Source organism: Jaculus jaculus, chromosome 15, assembly GCF_020740685.1.
Source record: "Jaculus jaculus isolate mJacJac1 chromosome 15, mJacJac1.mat.Y.cur, whole genome shotgun sequence".
Taxonomy (NCBI): Eukaryota; Metazoa; Chordata; class Mammalia; order Rodentia; family Dipodidae; genus Jaculus; species Jaculus jaculus.
Window position 1 is genome coordinate 75,417,871 of NC_059116.1, and position 26,990 is coordinate 75,444,860.

Here is a 26,990-nt window from a genome sequence, read left to right on the forward strand (position 1 = left end):
TTCATCAGTTAAAAATAATGGTGCACAGAGGCCAACACTTTATGGCCACATGGTCTCATAGGGGAATAAAGGATTATGAGCAGTGAGAGTTAGGAAAGAAGTTGCTAGGGAGTTCTCATGGGTCTCTTACCCAATGTCTTCATTGAAACAATGTTTTTCTATTTAGTTTTGTTTGAAGTGTGGCCAAGCTAATGAGGGGAAGGGATATCTTGCATTTCCCTATGTTAGCTGGGTAGCCAAGAAGTAAAGGTAGAAGTCTGGATAGAAAGCCCACATGAAACAAGCAGGCTATAGCAGAAACAGGAGAGTTTAAAGAACTACAGCTTGCCATCACGAGTCTTCATTTCATTTTAAACGTAAAGATCTGTGGCTTAACCCTAACCAGACCACTGTAGGTCGCATCTGAAGGAGGATGACCACTCAGTCAGCACGCACACCCTCAACCCACCCTCCCTAGTTTTCTCAGGAGAAAACTGAAGGAAGGTGGTCAGGCACTGGACAGACACAGATCCTGCGGTGCTACAGCGTTATGCGTGTTATTCAATAACTCTACAGCGCCCTTGTTTCCACCATTTAGACATGGAGGAAACGCAGACTCCGTGACTAAGAAACTCATCAAAAGTACCTGGTGAGTCCACCCTGAGTAGCAATTTGAATGTGGTCTGTAACTTCATTACAGGCTGTCTTCCAGGTAAGAGAATAAGTGCAAAACACTGAGTATATGTTCTGCACACAGCAAGTGTGGAGGAAGCGGTAGCTGAAATCCAGTAGAGCTAGGCTCAAACCCCAAATACTTGAGTCCCACACTAATGCTCACTGAGTAATGGCCCATATTTATTGAGGAGGAAATCATAAACAAAAGCTAAATGTCGACTTAAAGCCTTCTTATTCCAAGGTGCAGGGCTACAGGTAAAGGAAGAAAAAGTCATGCCAGTTGTATAAGTTTAAGAGGGCTTTGATTGCAGTCAATGGTAGGAGTAAATGAAGTCGCTAACAGCAACATACAACTTTCGGCTCTATAATAACTTGGGTGCAGACTGGCTGCCCTCTGGTGTATGAAATTTGAATCTGTAAACTTAACGGTGTTACCTAAAAAATAATGAAAGTTTGGATAAACGGGTCAAGTTTTTGATAAAGTTAGTAGTTTCTAAAGATCAGGGTTATCGTCTTTATTCTGCTTGAATGGAGATTTTAATGCTTTATTCTTTTAAAATATGAAAAAGGTTAAAAAATTAATGTTGTTTCCTTCCTCTATAGAAGACTGTTAGGATATGTTTACCTTTATCCTCTTTTTTTCTTCTTTTTTTAGTTTTTTAAAGGTAGGGTTTCACTCTAGTCCAGGCTGACTTGGAATTCACTCTGTATTCTCAGGGCAGCCTTGAACTCACGGTGATCCTCCTATCTCTGCCTCCCGAGTGCTGGTATTAAAGGCGTGCGCCACCACACCCAGCTTCTTTCTCCTCTTTTAATGAAAACATGGTTTGGGATTCAGAAGTAAAATTCAAGTTTAGGAGTAATCAGAGGTTTGTACTTTTGTCTAGGTACTCTTCATTACTTTTGTCTGAAACAATATACAATTGGAAATCAGGCTAGGAAAGTCATATGCTCCAACAGGGGACAAACTAAGTTCTCTGCTGCCCTCTCCCTGGAACATTGTGAAACGCAGCTATCAGCCTGATTTTCTCCATAGCTTTATAACTAGGCAAGTGAACATACGTGACTACATAAACACTTTTGTAATTTGTAGGATATGAATGACAATAAAATCTGTATCTGCAACCATTATGTATTTCATGTTTGCAGTGCTAAACTAAACATGTATGTAAAGATCATATAAGTGTATGAAAAAGATTCCACAGTTCACAAATACGTTAAGAGCATTTCCTCAATATAATAAAATTGTTCCAGGGCTGAAGAGATGGGTGGGTGGTTAAAGGCACTAGCTTGCAGGGCCTATTGGCCCACTTCAATCCCCCAGTACCCATGTTAGGAGAGATACACAGTGGAGGATGCATCTGGAGTTTGTAGTGATTAGAGGTTCATTCATTCATTCATGTTCTCTCTCTCAAATAATATTAAAAAAACGATTCCATTTTAAAAGTCAAGAGTTAAAATTATAAATATCTACTATGTATCTCACTAGAAATAGATTAGTTAAAAATAACATTTAAAATCTTGCTAAAAAAGGAAGCATGATTGAAAAATATGAACTTCTGAGAAAACAGCGTTCCAAAGTATGTAGCAACAGGTTGAATACAAGAAAGGGCAGATACAGTTGGACTTGGTAATTATGAAAGAAATGAGTAATAAAGTTATCTGTGGATCTGACTTTTTAAAAGTTACGTGGCTTGGGCTGGGGAGAGGGTTCTGGGTTCAGTTCTCCAGGAGCTATCTAACGCCACACGCACATGCATTTGGAGTTGATCTGTGGAGACAAGAGGTCCTGGCAATCCATTCTCTCTCTCAAATAAATAAAAATCTTTCAAAACCTGTGGATTAAAAATCAGTGTCTTCAAGCTTTACTAAGAATTTGGCTTAAGAACAGCTCAATTCCTATCAATTAAATACTATTAGAAAAAACTATATAAACTAATAATAGTTCAACAAAGAAGTTAGGTATTTTCAAAGCAGTCATTCTTTTTTTAACTTTAAAAATATTTTATTTATTTATTATTAGAAAGAGAGGAGGCAGAGATGGTGGGGGGAGGGGGAGAGAAAGAGAGGGAGAGAATGGGCATGCCAGGGCCTCTAGCCACTGCAAACAAACTCCAGATGCAAGCACCACCATGTGCATCTGGCTTACATGGGTACTGGGAATCAAACCCATTTCTTAGGCTTCATAGGCAAGCACCTTAACCACGAAGGCATATCTCCAGTACAGTACAATGGGGTGCATGTGCTGTTAGTTGTGACTGTTTTGCATATGCACTGTGTGTGGTATGCACGCCTGTGTGTCTGCATGTGCACATATGTGTGGGTGCACCCGTGTGTGTCTGCTGTGTGCCTGTGTATAGCCAGAAGATAACCTCACAGGTATCATGTTCAGGTTTTGTGGTTTGAATCAGATATCGCCCAGACTCACGTGTTTTGCATGTTTGGTCCCCAGCTGATGGCAATTAGGGAGGTGGAGCCTTGCTGGAGGAGATGTGTTGTTGGGGTGAGTTTTGGTGTGTTTCAGCCAGCCCCTCTCCCCTGCTGTGACAGGTGCCCCAGCCTCTGCTTACACCATGCTTTCCTCTGCCAGCAGGAAGCTTCCTTCCCACCAGCTGCTCCGGGCAGGGGCTTTGTCCAGCAAACTGCCGTGACTACAAGTACACTGTCCACCTCCTTTTGGAGGCAAGGTCTTTCGTTGGCCTAGAGCTCACTGATTAGGCTAGGAAGGCTAGCCAGCAAGCTCCAGGGACCCTTCTGTCTGGGACTGCACAGCTATGCTACCACACCTCCATCATAGTTACACTGGTGATGGGGATCAAATGCAGGCCCTCACGCCTACAAGAAAATGACCACAAGTAGTTAGTGGTTAGTTTCTATGTGGGAAGGACAGCAGTCCATGTTTGCTCTCATGTTCTGAGGCTAACTTTATGATGTTTACCAGAATTCTTTCTACAAGGACCTTGATATACCATAAAATATCATGGCAGTCTTCTATCTAATGACATCTTATAACAAGACAGAACAGAAATGGCAAATATTCTGTTAGCCCTAGAAAATCAAATGCATGCCACAAAAATTCAGGGGCTGCCATACCAACAGTTTTAATAGAGCCAGTGGCCCAAAGCTTTCTGGAATCCCTCCTTAAGGACAGGCGTTGTGCCTTGCATGGCCTAGCACTAAAACACAGCTCTAGGTGGGGCTCTTCATCATTTGCAGGAAGTGCCTCCTGCGTTTGAGAATTCTCAGAGCCACAGATGAGATCATCTGAAGGCTGGCAGTTTTGAGCAGGACTCAAGAAGCAAAAGAAATCTCCCTAACAGGCCAGGCCAGGGCTATGGTGCAAGCTGCCCTGCTGTTCAGGCCATGTGACAGAGCATTATGGATCTGGTCTGGGGTACAGTGGGAGACAAGGGGGCTGTGTGATGCCTCTGGTAAGGTCAGCTCAACAGGGCAGGCCCAGGTCTTTACAAGGCCTCAGCTAGTACATTAGGAGTTGCCTTGCAATTAGCGGCTATTTTCTGCCATGGAAGGCATTTCACTGGTTCCAAAATCTTAGGGCTCTGCATGGCATACTCTCCCTGACCTGTCCACCTGAAGAAGTAGTCAGTGGTCAAAGATGAGCAAGTTAACCCCCAGTAAACATAATACCTAAAAAAGAAAGGCTAAAACAATAGAAATGTCATTATATAACCAAGTTCATAAGAATATTAGAACACTATTACTTTCTTTTAGAGAATTTTAACTACTGAAGCACAATTGTTTGTCAGAGGACACTCGGTGTGTTTGTTTCCTAGGTGGTGTTCACCTTTTCTCAGAGAAGGCCTCTCAACGGTCTGGAACTCACAAAGAAGGCTAGACTGACTGGCCAGTGAGTCCAGTCCACCATCTCCACTGCTACAGTGCTGAGATTTTAAACGTACTCCACCACACCTGGCTTTTAAAAACATGGGTTCTAAGGATAAAACTAGGTCTTCATGCTAGCAAAACAAGTGCTTTAATGATGAGCTATCTCCTCAGCCCCAAAACTCATTATTTTTAAAGAATAACGAGACAAAGTGTCGACCATTTATCTCGTCTTTATTATAAAGCGGTAAATGCAGTCCCTGAAGTAAGTGCATGGTGGATGAGGGGAATTTTGTCTTTATAGAGTATCCCAGTTAAGAAGCTGAGAACTGATAAGGGCACAGCAGTGCCCCTTACAACCATCAGTGAGAAATGAACGGACATGCCGATTACTAACTGAGAACACCACAGGAAGGAACTGTGGACCTTCTGAAGGAAGCCCATAGTCTTTACATACAAACTGAAGCAAGCTTAGATCTCTCTACCGACTTTTCAGAAATACAGGGATAGAGAAACATGGAGAAGGATACCACAGAGAGGCCATCATAAACATGAAGTACTGGAACACTTGACAACGAAAAGGACATAGTGTCTTTAACAAAAGTTTCAAAAGAACAATGAGCCCAGAGGGGAGCTGTAGGTCAGAAGATACTTAAGAAACCAGGCCAGCTACTGGAGGTGCTGAGGCACAAGGACAGCAAGGCCTGCCTGGGCGTCTTAGTGAGACCCAGTGTCAAAATAAAATTTTAGACAGAAAAGGGTTGAGGATGTAGCGTGTGCCATAGCAGTTGTCAAGCATGTGTGAGTGAGGCTCTGGGTTCAATCCCTGTTCCTGCTTCCTCCCCAAGACACTTGAGATAATTTATCAAAATGAATAGATCTTATTTCACATTGAAGGTGAAGAGAAGGCAGTAAAAATGTGTGAACACTGAATTAAGATACCAAGTATTTTTTTATTCTTTATTTTGTGAAAACAGTATTTGTTAAGGCAATTTATTTTGATGATAAGTGATAATGAAATATTCACAGATAAAATGACATATCTAGGACCAGTAGATACATGAGTAGACAGACTGTTCTGGTCACATCCTGATAACTGCTAAGGATGGACTGATGAAAAGGAGGGTTGTTTGTTTTCTGTTTTGAGACAAGGTCTTGTCAGGTAACCCAGGCTAGCCGAGAACTCATATAGTCCACGGTTGTCTACAACTTGTGATCTCTCCTGCCTCCAGCCTTTGAAGTGCTAGGATTACAACATGTGACACCATGCTTGGACTTTCTTTCAGTAGATTTGACCATGGATTTTATAGTGGCAAACTATAAAGTACCTCATTTCTATATAATATTTAATTTCACACATAAGTAATAGTACTCTGGACTGACATTTCATCCTTTCAAATACAAGATGTTTAAGTGTAACTAAGCCTGTTTTGAAACATCTAATACTTAAAACATATAATTCTTCTATACTGACATTACCTACCAAGGCGATGAAACAACCTTATTTGCTAAAATGTTGATAGGCAGAATCTATAAAATTTTAATATTTTGAAAATGTTTCTTTAAAAGCTGCGGTGGCTGCTGCTATTAAACATCATGTAAAACATTAAAAGCACATTTTGTCTAAAAAATGAAAATGTAACTTTTTGCTTCTTTTATTTTTTTGAGACAAGATTTCACAGCTTATAACGATCCTCTTGCCTCAGCCTTCCAAGTGCAGGGACGACATGTGTGCCATTGCACCTAATATTAACTTTCTCAGAATAGCCATTAAAAAAAAAGACTCCTTAAAACTAAGATTTGCCAGGTGGCAAAAAGTTCCTTCCAAAGATAGGAGGCTTAAGTGTAATTGTAGGTAACGGGTACCCAAGTACTCTCTGCAAGTGCGCACTGACTCAACACTTAAAATTCAGGAGATTTCACATGGAAGTCTAGACTCTGATGGTCCTCCAAGTGCTCTTTCAGGAAGCACGTTGCTCTCCTTTGCAGCACAGTCCACCATAGGCCTGGCCCTTTAGGCATTTGCATGTGTGATCACTAGTTACGGCCTAACAGTGCTTCAAGAATGGTCCCCATTCTCAACCACACAGGGGATGCACAGCTAGTAGTATTCAGCCTTACACTTAAGGAAACGCAGCAGACATCTTCTCCCTTCCCAACTTTGCTTTCCTGTAAAGGGCAGCAAGGCTCACCTTCAGATCCAGGCTGCTAAGGCTGACAACATCATCGTCCTTCTCTCTCCGTTTTCTTTTCTGTAAGAACAAAGAAGAGATTTGATCCTTATATAGAAGGATGTTACCCCATTAAACGAAAGATCACTTTACAAAAGGGAAGCCTTGACTGTGTAAAACAAAACAGCCCACAGGCCAGTGCAGAGCTGCAGGAGCAGCAGCCAGGAGGGATGTCTCCTCGCACGCGCCTCCTTGCCAAGTCAAGAAACCCAGACGGCGAGTGAGCGGGCCCAGCTGAGCAACGGCTGAAGGTCACACACGGGCCCAGCTGAGCAGTGCCAGTACTACTCCAGGCACCCTGCACAGCCTCTCTTCCCCCAAACGCCAGTGCTGTGAACCGCCTGAGCACGCAGCAAATGTGAGGTTGGAAGCTATCCCAAAAGGTAACACGGCCTACTGATGCAAAGCCAGCTACATAGGCCTGCTGTGGAACTGCTGATCTCACCTGAATGTCAGGACAGGTGATGTGTTAGATTTGACTGAGGTAGTATTCTTGGTGGTTTACCAGTCTCAAATACGCTGCGTTTTAGTGTTGACTATTGTTCTTTGATGGTTCCTGACTTATAGGGCCTTTGTCTTTTTTTGTTGTTGTTTTCCTGAGGTAGGGTCTTGCTCTAGCTCAGGCTGACCTGGAATTCACTATGTAGTCTCAGGGTGGCCTTGAACTCACGGCAATCCTCCTACTTCTGCCTCCTAAATGCTGGGATTAAAGGCGTGCGCCACCATGCCCCGCTTAGGAAAAATATATTTTATAAGAAAGGCAGCAATTATTTTCCAAAAGGAGCTTACTGTTTATACTGGGGGAGGTGTACTCACTAGAAAAACAAAAACAAAAACAAAAACACCCTTTTCTCGTAACTCAAACCAATTAAAATTTGTTGTTTGAAACAGGATTTATCTACTAGAAAATAATCCATCACATCCCTACAATACTTCCTAGTAATCATTCAGCCCTGCTTGATGCCACTAGCAGCAGAACTGTGCACATACCTGACACTTCTGCTCTTAGTCGCTCTGGAGTGAGCACCCTCACCTGTCACCTCTGGGTCTCGGTGGCTGTGGAGTGAGCACCCTCACCTGTCACCTCTGGGTCTCGGTGGCTGTGGAGTGAGCACCCTCACCTGTCACCTCTGGGTCTCGGTGGCTATGGAGTGAGCACCCTCACCTGTCACCTCTGGGTCTCCGTCGCTCTGGAGTGAGCACCCTCACCTGTCACCTCTGGGTCTTGGTTGCTGTGAAGTGAGCACCCTCACCTGTCACCTCTGGGTCTCGGTTGCTGTGAAGTGAGCACCCTCACCTGTCACCTCTGGGTCTCGGTGGCTGTGGAGTGAGCACCCTCACCTGTCACCTCTGGGTCTCGGTGGCTCTGGAGTGAGCACCCTCACCTGTCACCTCTGGGTCTCGGTTGCTCTGGAGTGAGCACCCTCACCTGTCACCTCTGGGTCTCGGTGGCTGTGGAGTGAGCACCCTCACCTGTCACCTCTGGGTCTCGGTGGCTATGGAGTGAGCACCCTCACCTGTCACCTCTGGGTCTCGGTGGCTGTGGAGTGAGCACCCTCACCTGTCACCTCTGGGTCTTGGTCACTCTGGAGTGAGCACCCTCACCTGTCACCTCTGGGTCTCGGTGGCTATGGAGTGAGCACCCTCACCTGTCACCTCTGGGTCTGGGTCGCTCTGGAGTGAGCACCCTCACCTGTCACCTCTGGGTCTCGGTTGCTGTGAAGTGAGCACCCTCACCTGTCACCTCTGGGTCTCGGTGGCTATGAAGTGAGCACCCTCACCTGTCACCTCTGGGTCTCGGTGGCTATGAAGTGAGCACCCTCACCTGTCACCTCTGGGTCTCGGTGGCTATGAAGTGAGCACCCTCACCTGTCACCTCTGGGTCTCGGTCGCTCTGGAGTGAGCACCCTCATCTTGATAACTGTTTGGATTGTCTAGGTTCTTCTTTTCCTCTTTTCAAGGCACGCTGTGAGTAGTGCTAGGATTACAAGCTTGTGCCTCCACACCCAGCTTTGTGGTACTAGGGATCCTACCCTGGGGCTCATGCATGCTGGGCAAGTACTGGACCAACTAAGTCACATTGCCAGCCCTGACCAAATGTATTAATACAACTTCACTATCCCACATTACAGAATAGCTTTTCACATTACTTGTGACCCAGATTACCTCTTATGAAGACTTAAAATAAACTAATTGAGGCTGTGAGTCTAATTAGAACTAAGCAGGACCATTAATAGAGACAAGAGGAAAGGGAGGCAAAGTTCAGATCCATGTGGGTGAAATAATAAAGCCAGTCCCCATGAAAATGAAAGAGGAGCTTGGTGAACTGGAAAAGTGATCTAAGCTTCCTTCAAAAGTGGAGAAAGACAAAACACATTGAAATGCACACAAAGTCCCAGTCAAATCCCATACAAAATCATTCTGAAAAAAAAGAGAATAAGAGGTGGAATCCCACAGTGCAAGAGAATGATGAGCATGGAGGCAGTTTTAGAGGCAGACAGAGCTGTAACTCACCACTTCACAGCCAGCCAGAAAGATTAGAAAATGACAGTAGAAATGAAGGAACAATATAAATCACAATTTTGGAAGAAAACCCCTCAATGCTGAGGTGACAGAATTTGGAAGTTTTTAAGGTCAATTATTTATCTGGCATGTGCAGAGGCCTATGGTGTGGTGCATGTGGAGGTCCTCGTCTTCCTCCTCTCTCTTTGTTGTTCACTGTTCCTTTCTCAAGCTTCCAGAAAATTCTCCTATCTCTACCCCCCCTTCTTTCACAGGAGCACAACTTTTATGTGAGGTCTGGAGGTAAGTGCTTTATCCACTGAGCCATCTCCCTAGCCTGAGAATTTAAAATCCTTTGTTGATCCAAAGGTCCTGTCTAGAAAATGCAGAAAAATATGAATGTGATCAGGTTTTCAAAGCCACCTAAGAAAAATTCCTGTGTATTTTTTTAAAAATAAGAATACAGGCTATATAGTATAGTTTTTTTCATGAATACACTTTAATTTTATTTATTTACTTGACAGAGATAGAGAAAGAGGTAGATAGAGAGGTCAATGAGCACACCAGGGCCTCCAGCCACTGCAAACAAACTCCAGATGCATGTGCTCCCTGTGCATCTGGCTTATGCAGGTCCTGGGGAATCGAACCTGGGTCATTTGGTTTTGCAGGCAAGTACCTTAACCACTAAGCAATTTCTTCAGGCCAATTCCTGTGTATTTGTATCTGTCTGTGAGCCTGTGCAACAGTAACACAATATGAGCCAAGTACAGAGGGATACATATGGTACGGTACTGCTGACATGGTTAGAGAAAGATTTATGTGTATGGGGAAGGAGAGAGGGGCAGGAAACTACAAGCAAAGAGAGATAGAGAGAGAGAGAGAATGGTTGTACTGAGAAGAAAAGCACACAAACCAATCTATACAAATGTATAGAGAAACCTAACAGAGCCCAGCATGGTGGTGTACGCCTTTAATCCCAGCACTTGGAGGACACAGGGAGGAGGATCGCTGTGAGTTCAAGTTCACCCTAGGATTACAAGTAAGTTCCAAGTTAGCCCAGGTTAGAATGAGACCCTACTCCCCCCCCCCCAAAAAAAAAAGTCAAGCGAGATAGAAAAATGGAAACCTAATAGGTATTGAGACATCCTACTATCTTGAGGCTTGAATCTCCTTCATCTATTTGGAATTTACTATTGTACATAAATGGCATGAGGTTGTACAATCAGCTGCTCTGACTGGAGCTCTATTTTCTGCTTAAGTATTGAAGGCTTGATCCTGATGCCAGCAGTGGTCAGAGGTGGGGCTTTGGGGAAGTGACTGGATCATGAGGCCTCTACCTCCACTGACAGACTCAAATTAGAAGACTGCAGAGAGGTGGTGGGACTGTGAAGAAAGGGACTTAGCTGGGCCAAGAGGCCACTGGGGGTGTGCCCTGGAAAAGGATAGCTCTCCCTGGCCCTTCCTGTCTGTCTCCCTTTGCTTCCTGCCCGTTAGGAGATGAGATCTGCTCCTCCGTGCCTTTCGGCCAGTGTTCTGTCTCACCCTAGCCCAGGAACAACAGCACTATCAGCCACAACTGAAGTAGCCAAAATAAGTGTTTCTTCTTTCAAGTTGTTCATTTTTTTTCTACTCTTACCTTCAGTTTTCTTTCGTTTACTCGGCTGCTCTTTTTCTAACCTCTTGTGTTAGATGCTTAATATTTGTTCTCTTCTCAAATTTTTATTCTTTTCCTGTCTCAAATTTAAAATTTATGAATCTTAGTACTTCTTAATCCTATTACAGAAATTTAAATACATGAACCATGAGCTCTTGTGTCATAGGAAACCTGTACTACAGTGCTTCTAAGTGCAATGAACTGATCACAGCAGATCTTGCAGATGTCGTCTTTGTAGTACAGGAGTCAATGTTTGGGACTCCTTTTTTTATTTTTATTTAGGCCAGTAAACTAGAAAAGAGATATAAAGGGAATAGAATGGAAAGGAGTAGGGGACGACTTAATAGGATTGTATTGTATATATATAAGTAGAAGAACAGATTAAGGGGGTGAAAAGGCCTAAGTGAGGTCAGGGGAAGAGGTTGAATAAAGGAAAGGTGGAGGGAGTGCTAATCAAAATCTAAGAGGATATAAATAAATCATATGGAAACCTACTTTTTTGGTCAATGGAACACAGGAGCCATAGATTGTTACTAGAAAATTTTCAGTGCCAGGGATGGGATACCTCCCAGTGAGTTGTTGGCCAGGGAGATCCCTGATGCCTCCAAAACCTGACAGGCCATTGCTGAGGCCCTTGGTTTCCCACCAGGAATAGATGGTAAGAACCTATTGCTGAAGACTCCACATGCTTGGGCTGCCAGGTCACTGAGAAATCCTGCTGGAGCTGAGCTGAAAACCTCCCCCATGTAGACCAGCTGATAGAAGGCTGGAAAAAGCCATGCTGCATGCAGTTCAATGGGAGTGACAGAAATCACCAGTGAAGATACTCAACAGTGGACACTGCAAGCCTTAAATCTGACCAACCAGGCCAGATGAGCCAATGGGTGCAATAGTGGCAAGTCTGTCATGATGGAAACAAATTACCCTCTAATTGGACTAGAGGCCTACTCCATGGGAGGGAATACATCCCTGATACTGAAAAACAACAACAGGGGTAGTCGTGAGCCGTAGGGCTGTAATGTCTGCTGCTGTCTGGGTAAATGTATATACTATGCACTGCCCAGTAAGCACTTCTCTTAATGTTCATACCCTTATATTAATGCTACTCTCACTTTTGGCTAGAGAACCTTCTCTTTTCAGATGGCAGTAACCTTGGGATGACTCAGAAGGCATCATGGTGCTGAGAAGAAGTGACAGAGGAGTGCTCAGCACTGCAATATCTCTATCACACCTTCCAAGGCTCAGGGTCCATTGTGCAAGAGGTGGTGGAAAGAATGTAAGAGCCAAAGAAAGGATAAACTCCTTACAACATGCTCCTCTAGACACAAACTGGCCTGGATATCCATGACCTCACAGTGCCTGACACTACCCACCCAAGACCATAATAATAGGAGGAAAAGATGATGACATCAAAATAAAAGAGAGATTGATTGAGAGGGGTTGGAGATATGATGGAGAGTGGAGGTTCAAAGAGGGAAGTGGGGGGAGGGAGAGCATTACCATGTTTACAATCATGGAAGCTGTTACTTATAAAAAATAATTTAAAAAAATCAAAGCAGAAACACAGAAACTGCTGAGCACCTAACACTAAAGTAGACTTGTAACATAATGCCCAAGTAGACCTGTGACACACCCAACACCAAGGTAAACCTGTGACACACCCTTCACCAAGGTAGACCTGTGACACACCCAACTCCAAGGTAGACCTGTGACACACCCAACTCCAAGGTAGACCTGTGAACACCCAACTCCAAGGTAGACCTGTGACACACCCAACTCCAAGGTAGACCTGTGAACACCCAACTCCAAGGTAGACCTGTGAACACCCAACTCCAAGGTAGACCTGTGACACACACAACGCCAGGGTAGACCTGTGACACACACAACGCCAGGGTAGACCCATGACACACCCAACGCCCTGTAACACACCTAATGCCAAAGTAGACTTGTAACACACCAAATGCTAAAGTAGACTTGTAGCACACCTAACACCAAAGTAGACTTGTAACACACCTAACGCTAAAGTAGACTTGTAATACACCCAACGTCAAAGTAGACTTGTAACACACCTAATGCTAAAGTAGACTTGTAACATACCCAGAAGGCTCAGGAATGTTGGCAATGAGAGGACAGAAAAACTGTAAGCCATAGGGTGGGAAGGAGTGTCTAGAGGCATTGCTCCACCACAATGACTGCGGCTTTTGTAACTCATACCTCCATGTTGAATATCAGTAACCCCAATGAGGAGGGCCCTGACTGGAATGGGGGCAGGGAAGAAGGGAATGGGACCAACATGTGATTTGTCAAGAGACAATTTCTAATAAATAAAAATTTTTAAAAATGGGGCTGGAGAGATGGCTTAGTGATTAAGTGCTTGCCTGTGAAGCCTAAGGACCTCACTCAGTTCGAGGCTCGATTCCCCAGGACCCACATTAGCCAGATGCACAAGGTGGCGCATGCATCTGGAGTTCGTTTGCAGTGGTTGGAGGCCCTGGTCTGCCCATTCTCTCTCTCTGCCTCTTTCTCTTTCTGTCACTATCAAATAATTAAATACAAATAAACAAAAAACATTTTTAAAAATATATTTAAAATCCTTAAAAAATAAGCCTTAGTAATACTTTAAAAATAATAGGTTAATGATGTATACAGCATTGAAAGGTTAAAAGCAATGGTGGTATACTCAGACCCAATAAGACATCAGACCCAGAAAAATTATTATGGCTATTTGAAATACAGATTTATGCCACTGACATGAACCTTACTATCAGTGACTACTATGCAGGAGATACTAGATCAGAATGACAGAACATACATATAAATAAATACACTAGAAGCACATGCTCAAAGCACTTTTGCTGACAGTTTTTTACAATTAAATATATAAAGATCTTTGTCTATAATGTTTTTCTGTTTAAGATTAGGTTTGTAAGCCAGGTGTGGTGGTGCACACTTTTAATCCCAGCACTTGGGAGGCAGAGGTAGGAGAAGTGCTATGAGTTCAAGGCCACCCTGAGACTACATAGTAAATTCCAGGTCAGCCTGAGCTAGAGTGAGACCCTACCTCGAAAAACAGAAAACAAACAAACAAACAAACAACAACAAAAAAGATTAGGTTTCCAAATCCATGAAGAAAGAGGCCAAGACAGACAATGTTCCAAACAAAAGTACAGAACTGTGCTAAACTCATGAAAGTCTTCCTATGAGCACATGTAATGGGAATAAAAGCATAGAAACACTCAAGAGACACACACTGAATACAAATGAACACGGACAGCTGGGCCCGCCAAAGCGTCATCAAAACAGATGCACGAACATCTGGTGACAAGTCATGTTAATCTTCCCAGATAAAAACATGGCTTATTTAGATATGTATTGTGATGTAATGAGTCATAAGCATAAACAATCAAGTATCTTGTGTCACATTACACAAAATTATATGTTTCTGTAGTCTTAGCCTAAAAACATGATGCAGGTCCTCTGAGATGATCAGCAGCAGACAGTCATTGATTCCTTTCATACATGTGCATATAAAATCTATCATCATGTATCAGAGTTTGCAACACAGGAAAAAAGATGTCAGAGAATTACCATATTTCACAGTATTCTTCAATCTCACATTAGTAGGAAGAACAGAAAAAGACTTGCATAAAAGACTAATTGATATGAATATTTTGCAAAATATTTTATTTACTTGAAATAAATTTTTTCCTGCTTATTAGAAGAAAACGACTATATTAGGATATCAAATATGGCTTTAGAAATCTGGTTCCTGTGATACTCAGAAGTCCAAGTGAGTTATATAACAGATTGAAAGATAAGCCAGGAGGTAACACCTCCTGTGATGGTTAATTTCTGTTGTCAACTTATCTGTTTAGGAATCCACAGACATTGCTCTTGAGTGGGTCTCTGAGGCTGCTTCCAGGAAGGATTAACTGAGGAAGAAATCCTTCCTCCAGAGTGGACAGCCCTCTCAGAGGGGTGTTTGTCTAAGGAAGCTCTGGGAGGAAAGTCTCCCCTCCTCCCACCTGGCTGCCTGTGCTGCTTGCTGCCTTCCAGCGTGGACTGAAGAGCAGCGGCTCTCCAGGATGCCTCTAGGCCTCCTTGCCCGATTGGGACTGCTGAGGCATCCAGCCTCGTGGACTGAGCAGCCACCGGGTTCCTGGACTCTCAGGCCTGCAAACTGTTAGACTGCCGTAAAGTAATCCAGTAAATTTTCTTTTAGTGACATTCATTCTACCAGTTCTGTTCCTCTAGAGAACCCTGGCTAACATTTCACCTAATGTGTTAAAATGAAAACCAGGTATCTACTCACCAAAGTGAAGTCCCAGTGTGGGCCCGGTGTTAGAAATGTGAAGGAGCTACCTCTCCGAAGGGAGTATCTATTAAAAGAAAAATATAATCAAGGAACTTCAGGGTAATAGAGCAGTAGGCAGATAAAAAAAGCTATTCTTTACATAGCTTCAAAATTGGCTAAAGTAGCCTAATTTAAATCTTAGCAATAAGGACAGTGCATAAAACATAACACAACACAGGTTTTGGTCATCCTCAGAATCTTCACACTTAAAGAGCCTATGCAAAATCAGCAATGAGATTACTATACAGAAATTCACCAAACCAAGCATAGTTCATCTTAAGGATTTATGCACAGTTCCACATTGGGAATCTTTAATATTGGACTAAGATGTTAAATAAAAACAGGTGAATTTTCTTAGATATGAAATTTGACAAAGTTCACTACTCATGCCTAATTTGTTTTGCACGAGCGTGTGGTATGTATGTGAGGGTACACATGCGCGCAAATGTCACAGGTCAGTGTCAGATGTTTCCTCAATTGTTCTCCGTTTTTTATGAGACTAACACACTACCTATTGCCCTAGCAATGGCCCTCCACCTTTTAGCTTTATTTATTTAGTTGTGTGTATGCAATCCCGTTCATCACAGGTCAGAACATAACTTCCAGGTGTGTGAGCTGCACCTTCGCTCAAAGTGTCCTGCCACTGCAAACCGCTAGGCTGTAAAAGGAATGAGACTAGCTGGTCCATAATCTTCAGTGAGTGTCAGAGTCTACCGGGTCTGCCTTCCATTGTTGCAGGCGGGGCTGGGATCCCGGATGCATGTGCCACTTTGCATCTGGTTTCACATGGGTGCTTGGACATTGAATCCTGGACCCACAGGCTTTGCAAGCAAGTACCTTTAACTGCTGAACCATCTCCTTGGCCCCTCAACCTTATTTTTTTTGACAGCCTCTCATGGAACCTGGAGCTCACTGATTTCAGTTAGACACCAGTGAGCCCCGAGGATTCCATCTGCCTCCCCAGCACTGAGATTCTACAGGCTCATGCCACCATGCCCGGCATTTACGTGGATGCTGGAGATACTAACACAGGTCTGTTTTATTTATTTTTATTCACTTATGTTTTTGGTTTTTCAAGGTGGGGTATCACTCTGGTCCAGGCTGAAGTGAAATTAACTAAGTAGTCTCAGGGTGGCATCGAACTCACTGCAATCCTCATACCTCTTCCTCCCAAGTGCTGGGATTAAAGGTGTGCACCACCATGCCCGGCTTATTTTTATTTTTTAGAGAGTGTGAGTAAGCGAGCGAGAGAATTGGCACACCAGGGCCTCAGCCACTGAAATCGAACTCCAGACACTTGTGCCACAACCTTGCACTTGTGTCACCTTTGTGTGTCTGCTTTTTGTTTTGGTTTTTAGAGGTAGGGTCTCACTCTGGCCCAGACTGACCTGGAATTCACTATGTAGTCGGAGTGGACTTGAACTCACAGTGATCCTCTTACCTCTGCCTCATGAGTGCTGAGATTAAAAGCATGCACCACCACGCCCAGCTCCAATTCTACTTATTTTAAGCCAATTGTAAAAAAAGTTATTATTTAGCTTCTTAGACCATGGTCAACTTGTAAATCAGCCTTATACATAATTTTCTTTACCATAAATTATAGCAACACCACAGATTGCTGTCATTCCTGGAAAAAATTATAAACTTAAATAAAAGTTTCTATATTTTTCAGAGTTAAACATAAAGTAGACGTTTATGTTTTGACAACTAACATAAAGAAAAAATGGCTATAAGGATAAAGGGGGAAAACTTCACAAAAGACTACTAAAGCTGAATCTGAAATAAAAATTACTCCAGCATGAAGGTGGGGTGAAGTGAGGGACAGTCAGGAGACCCCAGCATGAAGGTGGGGTGAAGTGACAGTCAGGGCTGCTGTTTCATGCGTGGGATAGCATAGACGAGGAGGGAGCGATCATGACTGAAAGCCTCATGAGCTATCTGTCAAAAGTATGGAATTCTATCTTGAGATCACTAGTAGACGCAGTTTCAGTACCGTATAGCAAGGTTAAGTGATTAGACCCACAGTCCAGTGACAAAATGGGCAGGATAGACCTTTCTTTCCCTTTCAATATGTTCTTCAGTTACTGTTAAGGTTCCTGGCGTGTGGAAACATGATGCTTTGACAGTAATTAGGAATATATGCAGAAAGATATTCAGACATATAAGTCAAACTTTCCCAAGATACTAGTTTGGGAAAGATCAAAACACAGTAAGGATGGGTATGACACACAACTGTAATTGTAGCATTTGGAAGGCTGAGCAAGAGCAGAGCATATTGTTCAGAGCCAGTATGAGCTGCATAGTGAATACAGCTAACCCAGGGCAACATTAGAACATGTTGTCCCCCAAAACCAAACAAAACCACTAAGCACAACAAGGCTCATTACTAATGGAGATTAAGCTTGTTTTTTTTTTTTAAGGGTCTTTTTAAAAGAAAAAAGAACTAATTATTCGAGTTTTTCTTGCCACTACAAGAAGATTGAGCAACAATATGGAAAAATGGGTGTTTTTTTTTTTTAAAGTTTTTATTTATTTTATTTTGAGGGGGTAGGGAGAAAATGTGCATGCCAGGGCCTCCAGCCACTGCAAATAAACTCCAGATGTATGCATCCCCTTGTGCATCTGGGGTACTGCGGAATCGAATCTGGGTCCTTAGACTTTGCAGACAAGTGTCTTAACCAATAATCCATCTCTCTAGCATGAATTTTTTTTGACAAAACACCGTAATAAAGTGATTAAGTTAAACAAAAAAGACATCTGGGGGCTGGAAAGATGACTCAGTGGTTAAATGTGTTTGTTTGCAAAAAGAGACATCTGAAGTTAATTTATAATTCCTATCATTAAAAAATAGGAATATTATAGGTTGGAGAGATGGCTTAGCAACTAAGGCATTTGTCTGCAAAGCCAAAGGACCCAGGTTCAACTCCCCAGGACCCATGTTAGTCAGATGCACAAGGGGATGCATGCATCTGGAGTTCATTTGCATTGGCTGAGGCCCTGGCGCACCCATTATCTCTCTCTCCACCTGCATTTCTTATCTCTTTCTCAAATAAATAAAAATAAAATATTTTTAAAAATAGGAATATAAATGATGGAATATTATGGGGATGCCAATACATCTAATACCCTAAGCTGACAGATGATACTTTTTATTGTATATTAAATGGACCACCATCAGTGGTCTGGGTTAAGAAGCAGCAACTATGATTTCAGAAAGTCACTTTTTATCTAGTATAAGTATACAAGGTATTCAATGTGAGCACTTAAAATATTCAGTAAATGTTTCTTTTCAGATACAAGTGTTTTGGAGAACTGTAAAACCAAAGCTATTAGTTTCTTTATTCTGAGGAAATGACTACATTAACCTTAGAAGGAACTTGATGTCTGGCAGCTGGAAAGGAAAATATCTCTTTAGGATCTTAAAAATGTTAAACTGGAAAAATATTTCCAGTCAGAATGTAAGATTCTTTTAAGCACTATCTGCAATCAGTTTTAGAGGGTTTTTTTTTTTTTAATAGCAAGTTTCTATTTATTTTGAGTACCATGGAAAAAAGAAACCAAAATAGCAAACTGTGCCCAGAAAACATGTGACAGTGCCAACTTCCAAACATCTTGGAAAAATACACGCTCACTTCTTTAATGAGTTAGACTCACGAGGCAATAGCTATTTTAAATCTTTGTGGGAAAGAGAAATCATAGAACATTCAGACTATAAGCGTCTTCCTAGAAGAAACACTGGACAACCCTCAAATGCAGAGCGGAAGTAGCAGCCTTCATTAAATTTCTCTTCATGTATCCAAATACTTTGCTCATATATTATTTTCTTATATACCAAATAATTAAAACATCTCAGGTATATTATAAGCTATCACATTAAGGAACCAGTGTGGCTTTTTAAACCGTGTTTTCTTTAACTCTACTGTGACATTCCTTTGCCCTCTAAAGTTTCCTTTTCACATGATTTGATGTGTTTCTAAGCAGGAAACACAGAGAGTGAGAGAGAGGTAGAGACAAGTGTTTTGGAGCCAGATGATTTCATCCATCTTGAGCCCTAGATGCCAGACATGGGGCTGAAGGATTTGGTATTTGCCCTAATGGACTTCAATCTTGTTTTGGCCTGATCTTTTCTTGCTATGTCCTCAATCCCCTCCTTTTTGAAATGGGTATGTGTACGGTGTGCTACTGGATGGGGAAGTATGTAATTTGTTCTTTTGACTGTGCAGAGGCTCACAGTTAAAAGACTGCCTGAGTTGGGAAAGAGACTGAGCTAACACTTTCATAGTGTTCAAACTGGTAAAGACTTTGGGGACTTATTTTATTTTATTTATTTATTTGAGAGCGACAGATACAGAGAGAAAGACAGATAGAGGGAGAGAGAGAGAATGGGCGCGCCAGGGCTTCCAGCCTCTGCAAACGAACTCCAGACGCTTGCACCCCCTTGTGCATCTGGCTAACGTGGGACCTGGGGAACCGAGCCTCGCACCAGGGTCCTTAGGCTTCACAGGTAAGCGCTTAACCACTAAGCCATCTCTCCAGCCCGACTTTGGGAACTTTTAAAGTTAGACTCAATGCAGTTTAAGATGGCCATGAGCCTACGGGGATGGAGGAGGGAAGGATTTATGGCTTCAAAGTGATGTTTGGGTGTCCCGTTGACAAGGACGAAGTTGTGATAATTACTCTTGGTTGTCAACTTGGTAAGATTTAAGATCACCATGGAAACTAAACTCTGGGCATGTGTAAGTTTTTAGGCAGGGTGGATTCAGGTAAGAAGGCCTACCCTAAACAGATGATGAGGAGCCTTAGACCATGGGTCAGGGACCTGGACTGAATAAAAAGGAGACAGCAAGTTGAACACCAGCGTCCATCCTTCCCTGCCTTCTAACCATGGACGCACCATGTCTAGCTGTCTCATACCTCTGCCGCCATGACGTCCCTGCGGGTCTGAACTTTTGAACTATGAGTCAAAGCAACTCCTTTCTTATTTAAGTTTCTATTGCCAGGTATTTGTCATAGTGGGTAGAAAAGTAACTAATATAAAGACCTACATGCAAAATCTATAACTGAGCCAGGAGTGGTGGCACACGCCTTTAATCACAGACCTTGAGAGGCAGAAGTAGGAGATTGCTATGAGTTCAAGGCCACCTGAGACTACACAGGAAATTCCAGGTCAGCCAGGGCTAGAGCAACACTTTATCTTGAACCTTCCCCACCCCAAACAAACAAACAAACAAACAAACAAACCAAACCAACCAAACAAACAGACAACAGCACTATTAATTGGGGCTGGAGGAATTGCTCAGTGGTTAAGGTGCTTGCCTGCAAAGCCTAATGACCCAGGTTCAATTCCCCAGTACCCAGATAGAGCCAGATGTACCAAGTAGTACATGCATTTGGAGTTTGTCTGCAGTGGCTGGAGGCCATAACATGCCCATTCTCTCTGTCTCTTTGCTTGCAAATAAAAAAGTATTTAAAAGAAAAAAGTGGCATAACTGTACAGCTCTGAGAAGGTAGGGCACACCTTGGTGACATTGGATTTGGCAGTGATTTTTTTGCATATGTATGGTTCAAAAGCAGGAGTAGCAGAAGCAAAAACAAACCAAAGCACAGGACAGGAGATGTAGGAAATGGAGGGTCACTGGCTTGCAACATAGTTCTGGAGATGGCAGCTGCGGCTCCCTGGTATGAGCAGCGTCACAATCCCTGCACAGAGGCCATGAGGAGCCAAAGCACGCAGGTGTGAGGAACCACGAGATGCAGTAGAGACCCCAGGATGTTGGGGATGCAGCCAAGAAAAGCCACTGTCTCTGCGCGGCTCTGCCCCAGAAGCAAATAGCACAGGTGAGGGGTGGTTGTCCCAATTTTTGGAGCCCAGAGGATCTCATCACCAGCCTTAGGTGCCAAACATGGAGCTGCAGGATTACATGTTTGCAATGCTAGGTTTCAATCTTGCATTGGTCCAATCTTTCCTTGCTATGGTCTCATCCTCCACTTTTGATTTGTTTTATATTTTTAATTATTAGAGATAGAGACAGACTGTGTATATGCATGCACATGCATTGCCAGGGCCTCTTGCCACTGCAAACGATGCATGTACCACTTATCTGTGCACCTGGCTTTACATGGGTACTGGGAAGTGAACCTAGACTGGCAGGCTTTTTAAGCACCCAGTGCTCCTAGTTGAAAGTATATGTGTATTTTGAATTTCACATGGCTCACAGTTAAGAGACTGTCTTATGTCTTTGATGAGACTTTGCCCTTTTAAAATCTGTTGGGACTGGTAAAGACTATAGGAACTTTTAAGGTTGGACTGAATGCATTTTGCATCAAGTCTCTATGGGTACCAGAGGCAGAATATGGTGGTTTGGATGTGGAATGAATTCATGGCCTCATGTGTTTGTGATTTAGCCTCATACTTTGTCCTTTGGGAGGTGGAGCCTTGCTGGAAGAGGTGTGTGGTGAGGCAGGTTTGGGGATTTTACAACCCAGCCCTCTTGCCAGCGCTCACTCTTTCTGCTTCCTCCTAGCTGATGTGAAAGAATGTCGGCCATCTGCTCCTACTGTGCTTTCCCCACCCACCATGATGAAACAGGTGCTTGAGACTTTACACTGACATAAAACTTTTCCTTCTACAAGCTGCTTCTAGTCAGATGTCTTATCCCGGAAACAAGGTCACTACTACAGTGCTCTAATTGTTTTTATAGACAGGGTTTTTAATTTTCTTGTATGTTGCTTTTTCTTTTCAAAGTAGTTTGTAGTGAGTTTTATATGCAAAGTCTTAAAATATTTGCAGTCACACACACCAATCTTTTCCCTTACACCATGGTTAAATGTTTCTTGCCTCATTACAAACATTATATTGTCATTTTATGTTCTTGCAGATGATCATGCATCTTTACTCTTTTTTTCCTTTTATTTATTTGAGAGAAAGGTAGAGAGAGAGAGAGAGAGAGAGAGAGAGAGAGAGAGAGCGAGCAAGCATACACCAGGGACTCAAGCCATGGTAAACAAACTCTAGAAGCAAAAGCCACCTTACGCATCTGGGTTACACGGGTCCTGGGGACTCAAACCTGGGTTGTTAAGCTTCACAGACAAGTGTCTTAACAGCTAAGCCACCTCTCCAGCACATATCTTTATTCTTAAACAGACTACCGAGTAGTTATTTCATTCCTTATTCTACCTTCACATTTTCCTAATTGCATCATTCTCCTCGTGCTACTTATATCAACATTCTTCTCTCAGTAGACAAAATAAAGTAAAAGCCTGATGAGAAGGCCCTTAAATACCTGATTGCAACCCGCCCTACTCCCCAAACATCTGCATATGTACACATTCATAGCTAAATTCTCAACATTGGGATTCTACTCTTTCTTGTCTTCTGGATCCTTGTTTCTCTTGTCTCTTCAGCCTTGCCTTCTGCTTATTCCTCTAAACTTATCAACCTTCTCCTTTGTTAAGAGGCTATCCTGCAAAGGTGTGTCCCTTCCAGGATTCTTTCTTGCTTTCCTGGTGCAGTGGCACCTCTTGTTTTCTGATCTCCCACCTACTACTAGCTATCAGATGCAAGCACTCATCATTCTTCATGTAGGCGAATGCAGATTGGTTTCTCTCAAAACCACCATCTACTGTAAGGTTTTCAATTTGCTGTAAACATAGTTGGGCTCCAGGAATCCACAAATCTCTTGAAATGTTATTAGCATTTTGGGGGCAATTTTAATAGGATTTAGTGTCATGTCCACAACAATGTTATTTTTCTTATGGAAGACAGAATGATCAGTAAAAATAGAGTATAACCTGATGGGGAATATGAACAATATGCAATCTCAAAATATCAATTAATTAAAAAAACAAGCAACAGTTTAGACTAAAATGAGAACGTCCCCTGTTCATCTGAATTATATTACATGGTAATCAATTAAACATGATATGATCATTGGGTTCATAAAACACATCTTAAGAATTAAAAGAATCCATATTTAAATCCTAGAAAAAATGCAAACATAGTAGTGTGACTGTCTCATTTAAAGTGTTTCACAATTATCTTTCATCTATCAAGACATACCAAGCCCCTTTATAATGTGGCTCTTACCTCCTGACCCAACTTTTCCTGGCTACCTTCCCCGTGTCCCAACGGTACAGATGTCTTCTCTGTACAACTTGTATACAGTAAATGAGTTCTAGCACTATGCCCAACGCTATTCAGGACCTTTGTACATGTTGGAAATTAACTACTTACATATGATCTCAAAATCAATGCTCTAAGATTCAGGGACTAAATATGACTTGTTTCCTATTCTCTACAGCCAGGATTAGTGTTCCTTTTATTTCCATTTATGTCATTCTATTTATACCACTACTGTGGCTTTTGTTAGTATTAGTTAACTTACTTATTTCTCTTCTGTACTAGATTATTTTCCATATTCATATGCCTGTGTCTGTCATCCACACTACACTCTCTTCTCAACCCTCTGTGAATTCAACATAGATGTTCCTCCATGTAAAATGAGGTTAGGTACTGACAAAATCTTGTTTAAAAGGGTTGAAAATAGGTATAGCACTGTATGCTTGTAATCCTAGCACCTGGGAGGTGGGAGCAGGAGGATCAAGAGTTGAAGGTCACCCTGGGGTACCTGGTGAGTTCCAAGCCAGTCTGGTGAGACTGTCTCACACACCCAACCCTCAAAAGGGTGAAAAATGTAATTCATTTAAGACATGTAATCTACTTTAACATGCTTAGAGATAATTTGGATTACTCCTATAACTTACTAAATACCTGTACCTCAGACCACTACCAACACACGATACTGCAGATTACCAGTGTTTGACCTGCATGATCATACCATGGCTGGGAGCCAGAACTCACTGTCACTGCCTAGTATGGAGGTGCATACCCCATCACTGATGTGGGAAAATATCAAAATTTAAAAGATTGTCCTATTAAATACATATTGTTTTGTACAACTGTAAAGTTGAAAAGTATCAAGTTTGTGGTGGTTTGATTCAGGTGTCCCCCATAAACTTAGATGTCCTGAATACTGGGTGCCCAGCTGATGGAGATTTGGGAATTAACGCCTCCTGGTGGCAGTGTATTGTTGGGGATGGGCTTCTTATGGGTATTATAGCCAGTTTCCCCTTGCCAGTATTTGGCACATTCTCCTGTTGCTGTTGTCTACCTAATGTTGGCCAGGGGGTGATGTCCACTCTCTGATCATGTCCTTGCTCTTCCCTGCCATCATGGAGCTTCCCCTCAAGTCTGTAAGCCAAAATGTATCTTTTTGTCCCACAAGCTCCTCTTGGTCAGATGTTTTCTGCTAGCAATGTGAAACTGACTGCAATAAAGCTGAACCATCCTAAGTTTGGGACCATCAGTACCCTAAAAATTCTGCTTCTTTATCAGATTTAATGGTCTTTCCATTTGCCATTTAGCCTAATCTTCGATGTAGTAACCTTTTGTTCCTCTTCTGTTACATCTGACATAGCCCAAAGTTGTAGTTAGCTCCATGTTGCTGGGAGGGACATCTAAGCCAGGCAGTTAAGGGGAGGAAGGGATTGATTTCTAGCTCACAGATCTAGGTGGGAAGCTCATCAGTGGCAGAAGAAGCTGCTTCCAGACGTCCCAACAGAAAGAAACCATCGCCAGCCAGTAAACACCAAAGCAACAAACACAAAACTGGCAACAAACAGCAGGGTCCCAGCCAGAGCTCCACTGTTCTGCATACCTTTAGGCTGGAAATCAGATCCACCCCCAACACACCTTAGGACTGGACCCTGGGATCTGCCCCAGACCCCAGTGATATGCCTCCTGCCAGGCAGCTGGATACCCAAAATATAAGGTTTAAGAAAACACCTGAGTCTATGGGGGACAGACACTCATATGATGTTTTCTTTCTTGAAATCCTTTCCTCACTTGGCCTGGAGATGGTTCTTGTCTCACTTTACTCCTTCAGCACATTCTCATTACCCTGATCTTTAAATGCTGAAAGTACCTTGGAGTGTACACTCAAACAGTACTTTACCATAATGTTTAGATGGGCATTCTAATGCCATGGCTTCAAGTCTATTTGCTGATAATTCTCAAATTTATATTTGGTTACACAGGCTTGGGTTACTTTGTGAAATTTCACTGAAATAAGCACATGCACTCATTTGATTGGATGTTTCAATAAGGTTTGTTGCAAATTCTCTTTAACTGGCATCTTGCATCTCAAAACCAATTTCCTCCTTACTGTTTCCTTTCACAAAAATCCCATTCCTCAAAGGCTCAGGCCCCAAACCTGGCATCTCCCTTCATTCCTATTTAACTAGAAATAGAATGCAGCTGTATCTTGCCAGTTCTGCCTTCAAAGTATACCTCAAATGCTCTTCACCACTTCTCCCACATTCACGTTATCTCTAACTACAATAACCTAATTGTTCTTTGCCAGTTTGCTTCCTACACAAGAGTAAGCCTTTCAAAATATGGCTCACATCACTTCCTCCAACTTCCCAACTCACTAAACCAAGTGTGAAGTCTTAACAACAAAGGCATCACCAGGCACTACCACTCCAGTCCACCAATCTGTGGCCTTGTTTCCCACCATTACCCACCTTGCTTTGCTCCACCCTATGCGTGTTTTCTTGAAGTTCCTTGGACATACCTAATCATATTCTATTTCAAAGCCTTTGCACTTGCTGCTTCTTTACGCTTAGAATAGATTCCTTCACATTGTCACACGCGTCCCTCCTTCCATTACTCTAACTTTGCTATCGTCAGACACTTTCCTTGAGATCTTAACAGCAATGATCTGTGTCCTCCTTACCATGCTTGAGTTCACTTCATTGTGTGACCACCTGATACATCTTATTTTATCATCTTTCTTCCCTCCAGTAGAATTTAAGCTTCCTAAGAACAAGGTCTGTTTTTGCTCACTAGAATTCCCATGACGACAGCAGTTTCCCTTACAAGGGCCAGTGCTTAACAGTATTAATGAATGCAGAATGAATTTAACACTGCTTCCACTTGATCTTTTTGAAATCTTTTTCTTTTCCCTTAACCAGTCTTTCCTGGTTCTCCTATTTCTCATTTTAAAGGTGATGACTTTCCTTCTCTCTGCACTTATACTTCTTCTTAAAGACAATCAGAAAGGTAAGAACTATGCTGGGGATAAAGTCCAACAGCAGAACACTTGAGAAACATGCTTAAGACCCTGGGTTCAATCCCAGCAATGTAAAGAGAGAGGGACAAGAGTTCAGGTGAAGATTATCTTAAACTTCAAACTAGTAAAAGTTAGCACCAAGTGAAAAAGTCTAGCACTCTGGAGAGTAACTTAAGAGGTTTATAAATGCCTTGCTAATGAAAGCAAAGTGTTTTCTTATTTCTAAAAAAATGCCATTTTGAGGCATGACTGAAATGTAAGCTATATAAAGGACTGTATCTCTCTCTCTATATAATATGTGTGTGTGCATACATATAAAGTTTTATATTATAATTTATATAAAGTTTAAAGTCATGTCAAATAGGCCATAAGGAGTCTGAAAAGACGATCTTATAGATTTTTTCAATGAAAACTAACATAATGGGCTGGAGAGATGGCTTAGCAGTTAAGGTACATGCTTGTGAAGCCTAAGGGCTGAGGTTCGATTCTCCAGGTCCACATAAGCCAGATGCACAAGGTGGCACATGTGTCTGGAGTTCGTTTGCAGTGGCACACCCATTCTCTCCCTTTCTCTCTAATAAATAAGTAAATAAATTTTTTTTTTTAATCCAACATTTGTT

The 26,990-nt window shown here is 42.4% G+C and overlaps 1 protein-coding gene across 1 annotated transcript in view; it reads right to left on the minus strand.

Annotated features, from left to right (window-relative positions):
• Net1 (neuroepithelial cell transforming 1) overlaps positions 1-26,990 on the minus strand; it is a 42,547-nt gene that overhangs the window by 14,178 nt on the left and 1,379 nt on the right. The window contains exons 2-3 of the mRNA XM_045135015.1: positions 15,197-15,263; positions 6,690-6,749 (exon numbers count right to left, since the gene is read on the minus strand). Coding sequence (XP_044990950.1) covers positions 6,690-6,749; positions 15,197-15,263 — 127 coding nt within the window. The remainder of the gene's footprint in view (positions 1-6,689; positions 6,750-15,196; positions 15,264-26,990) is intronic.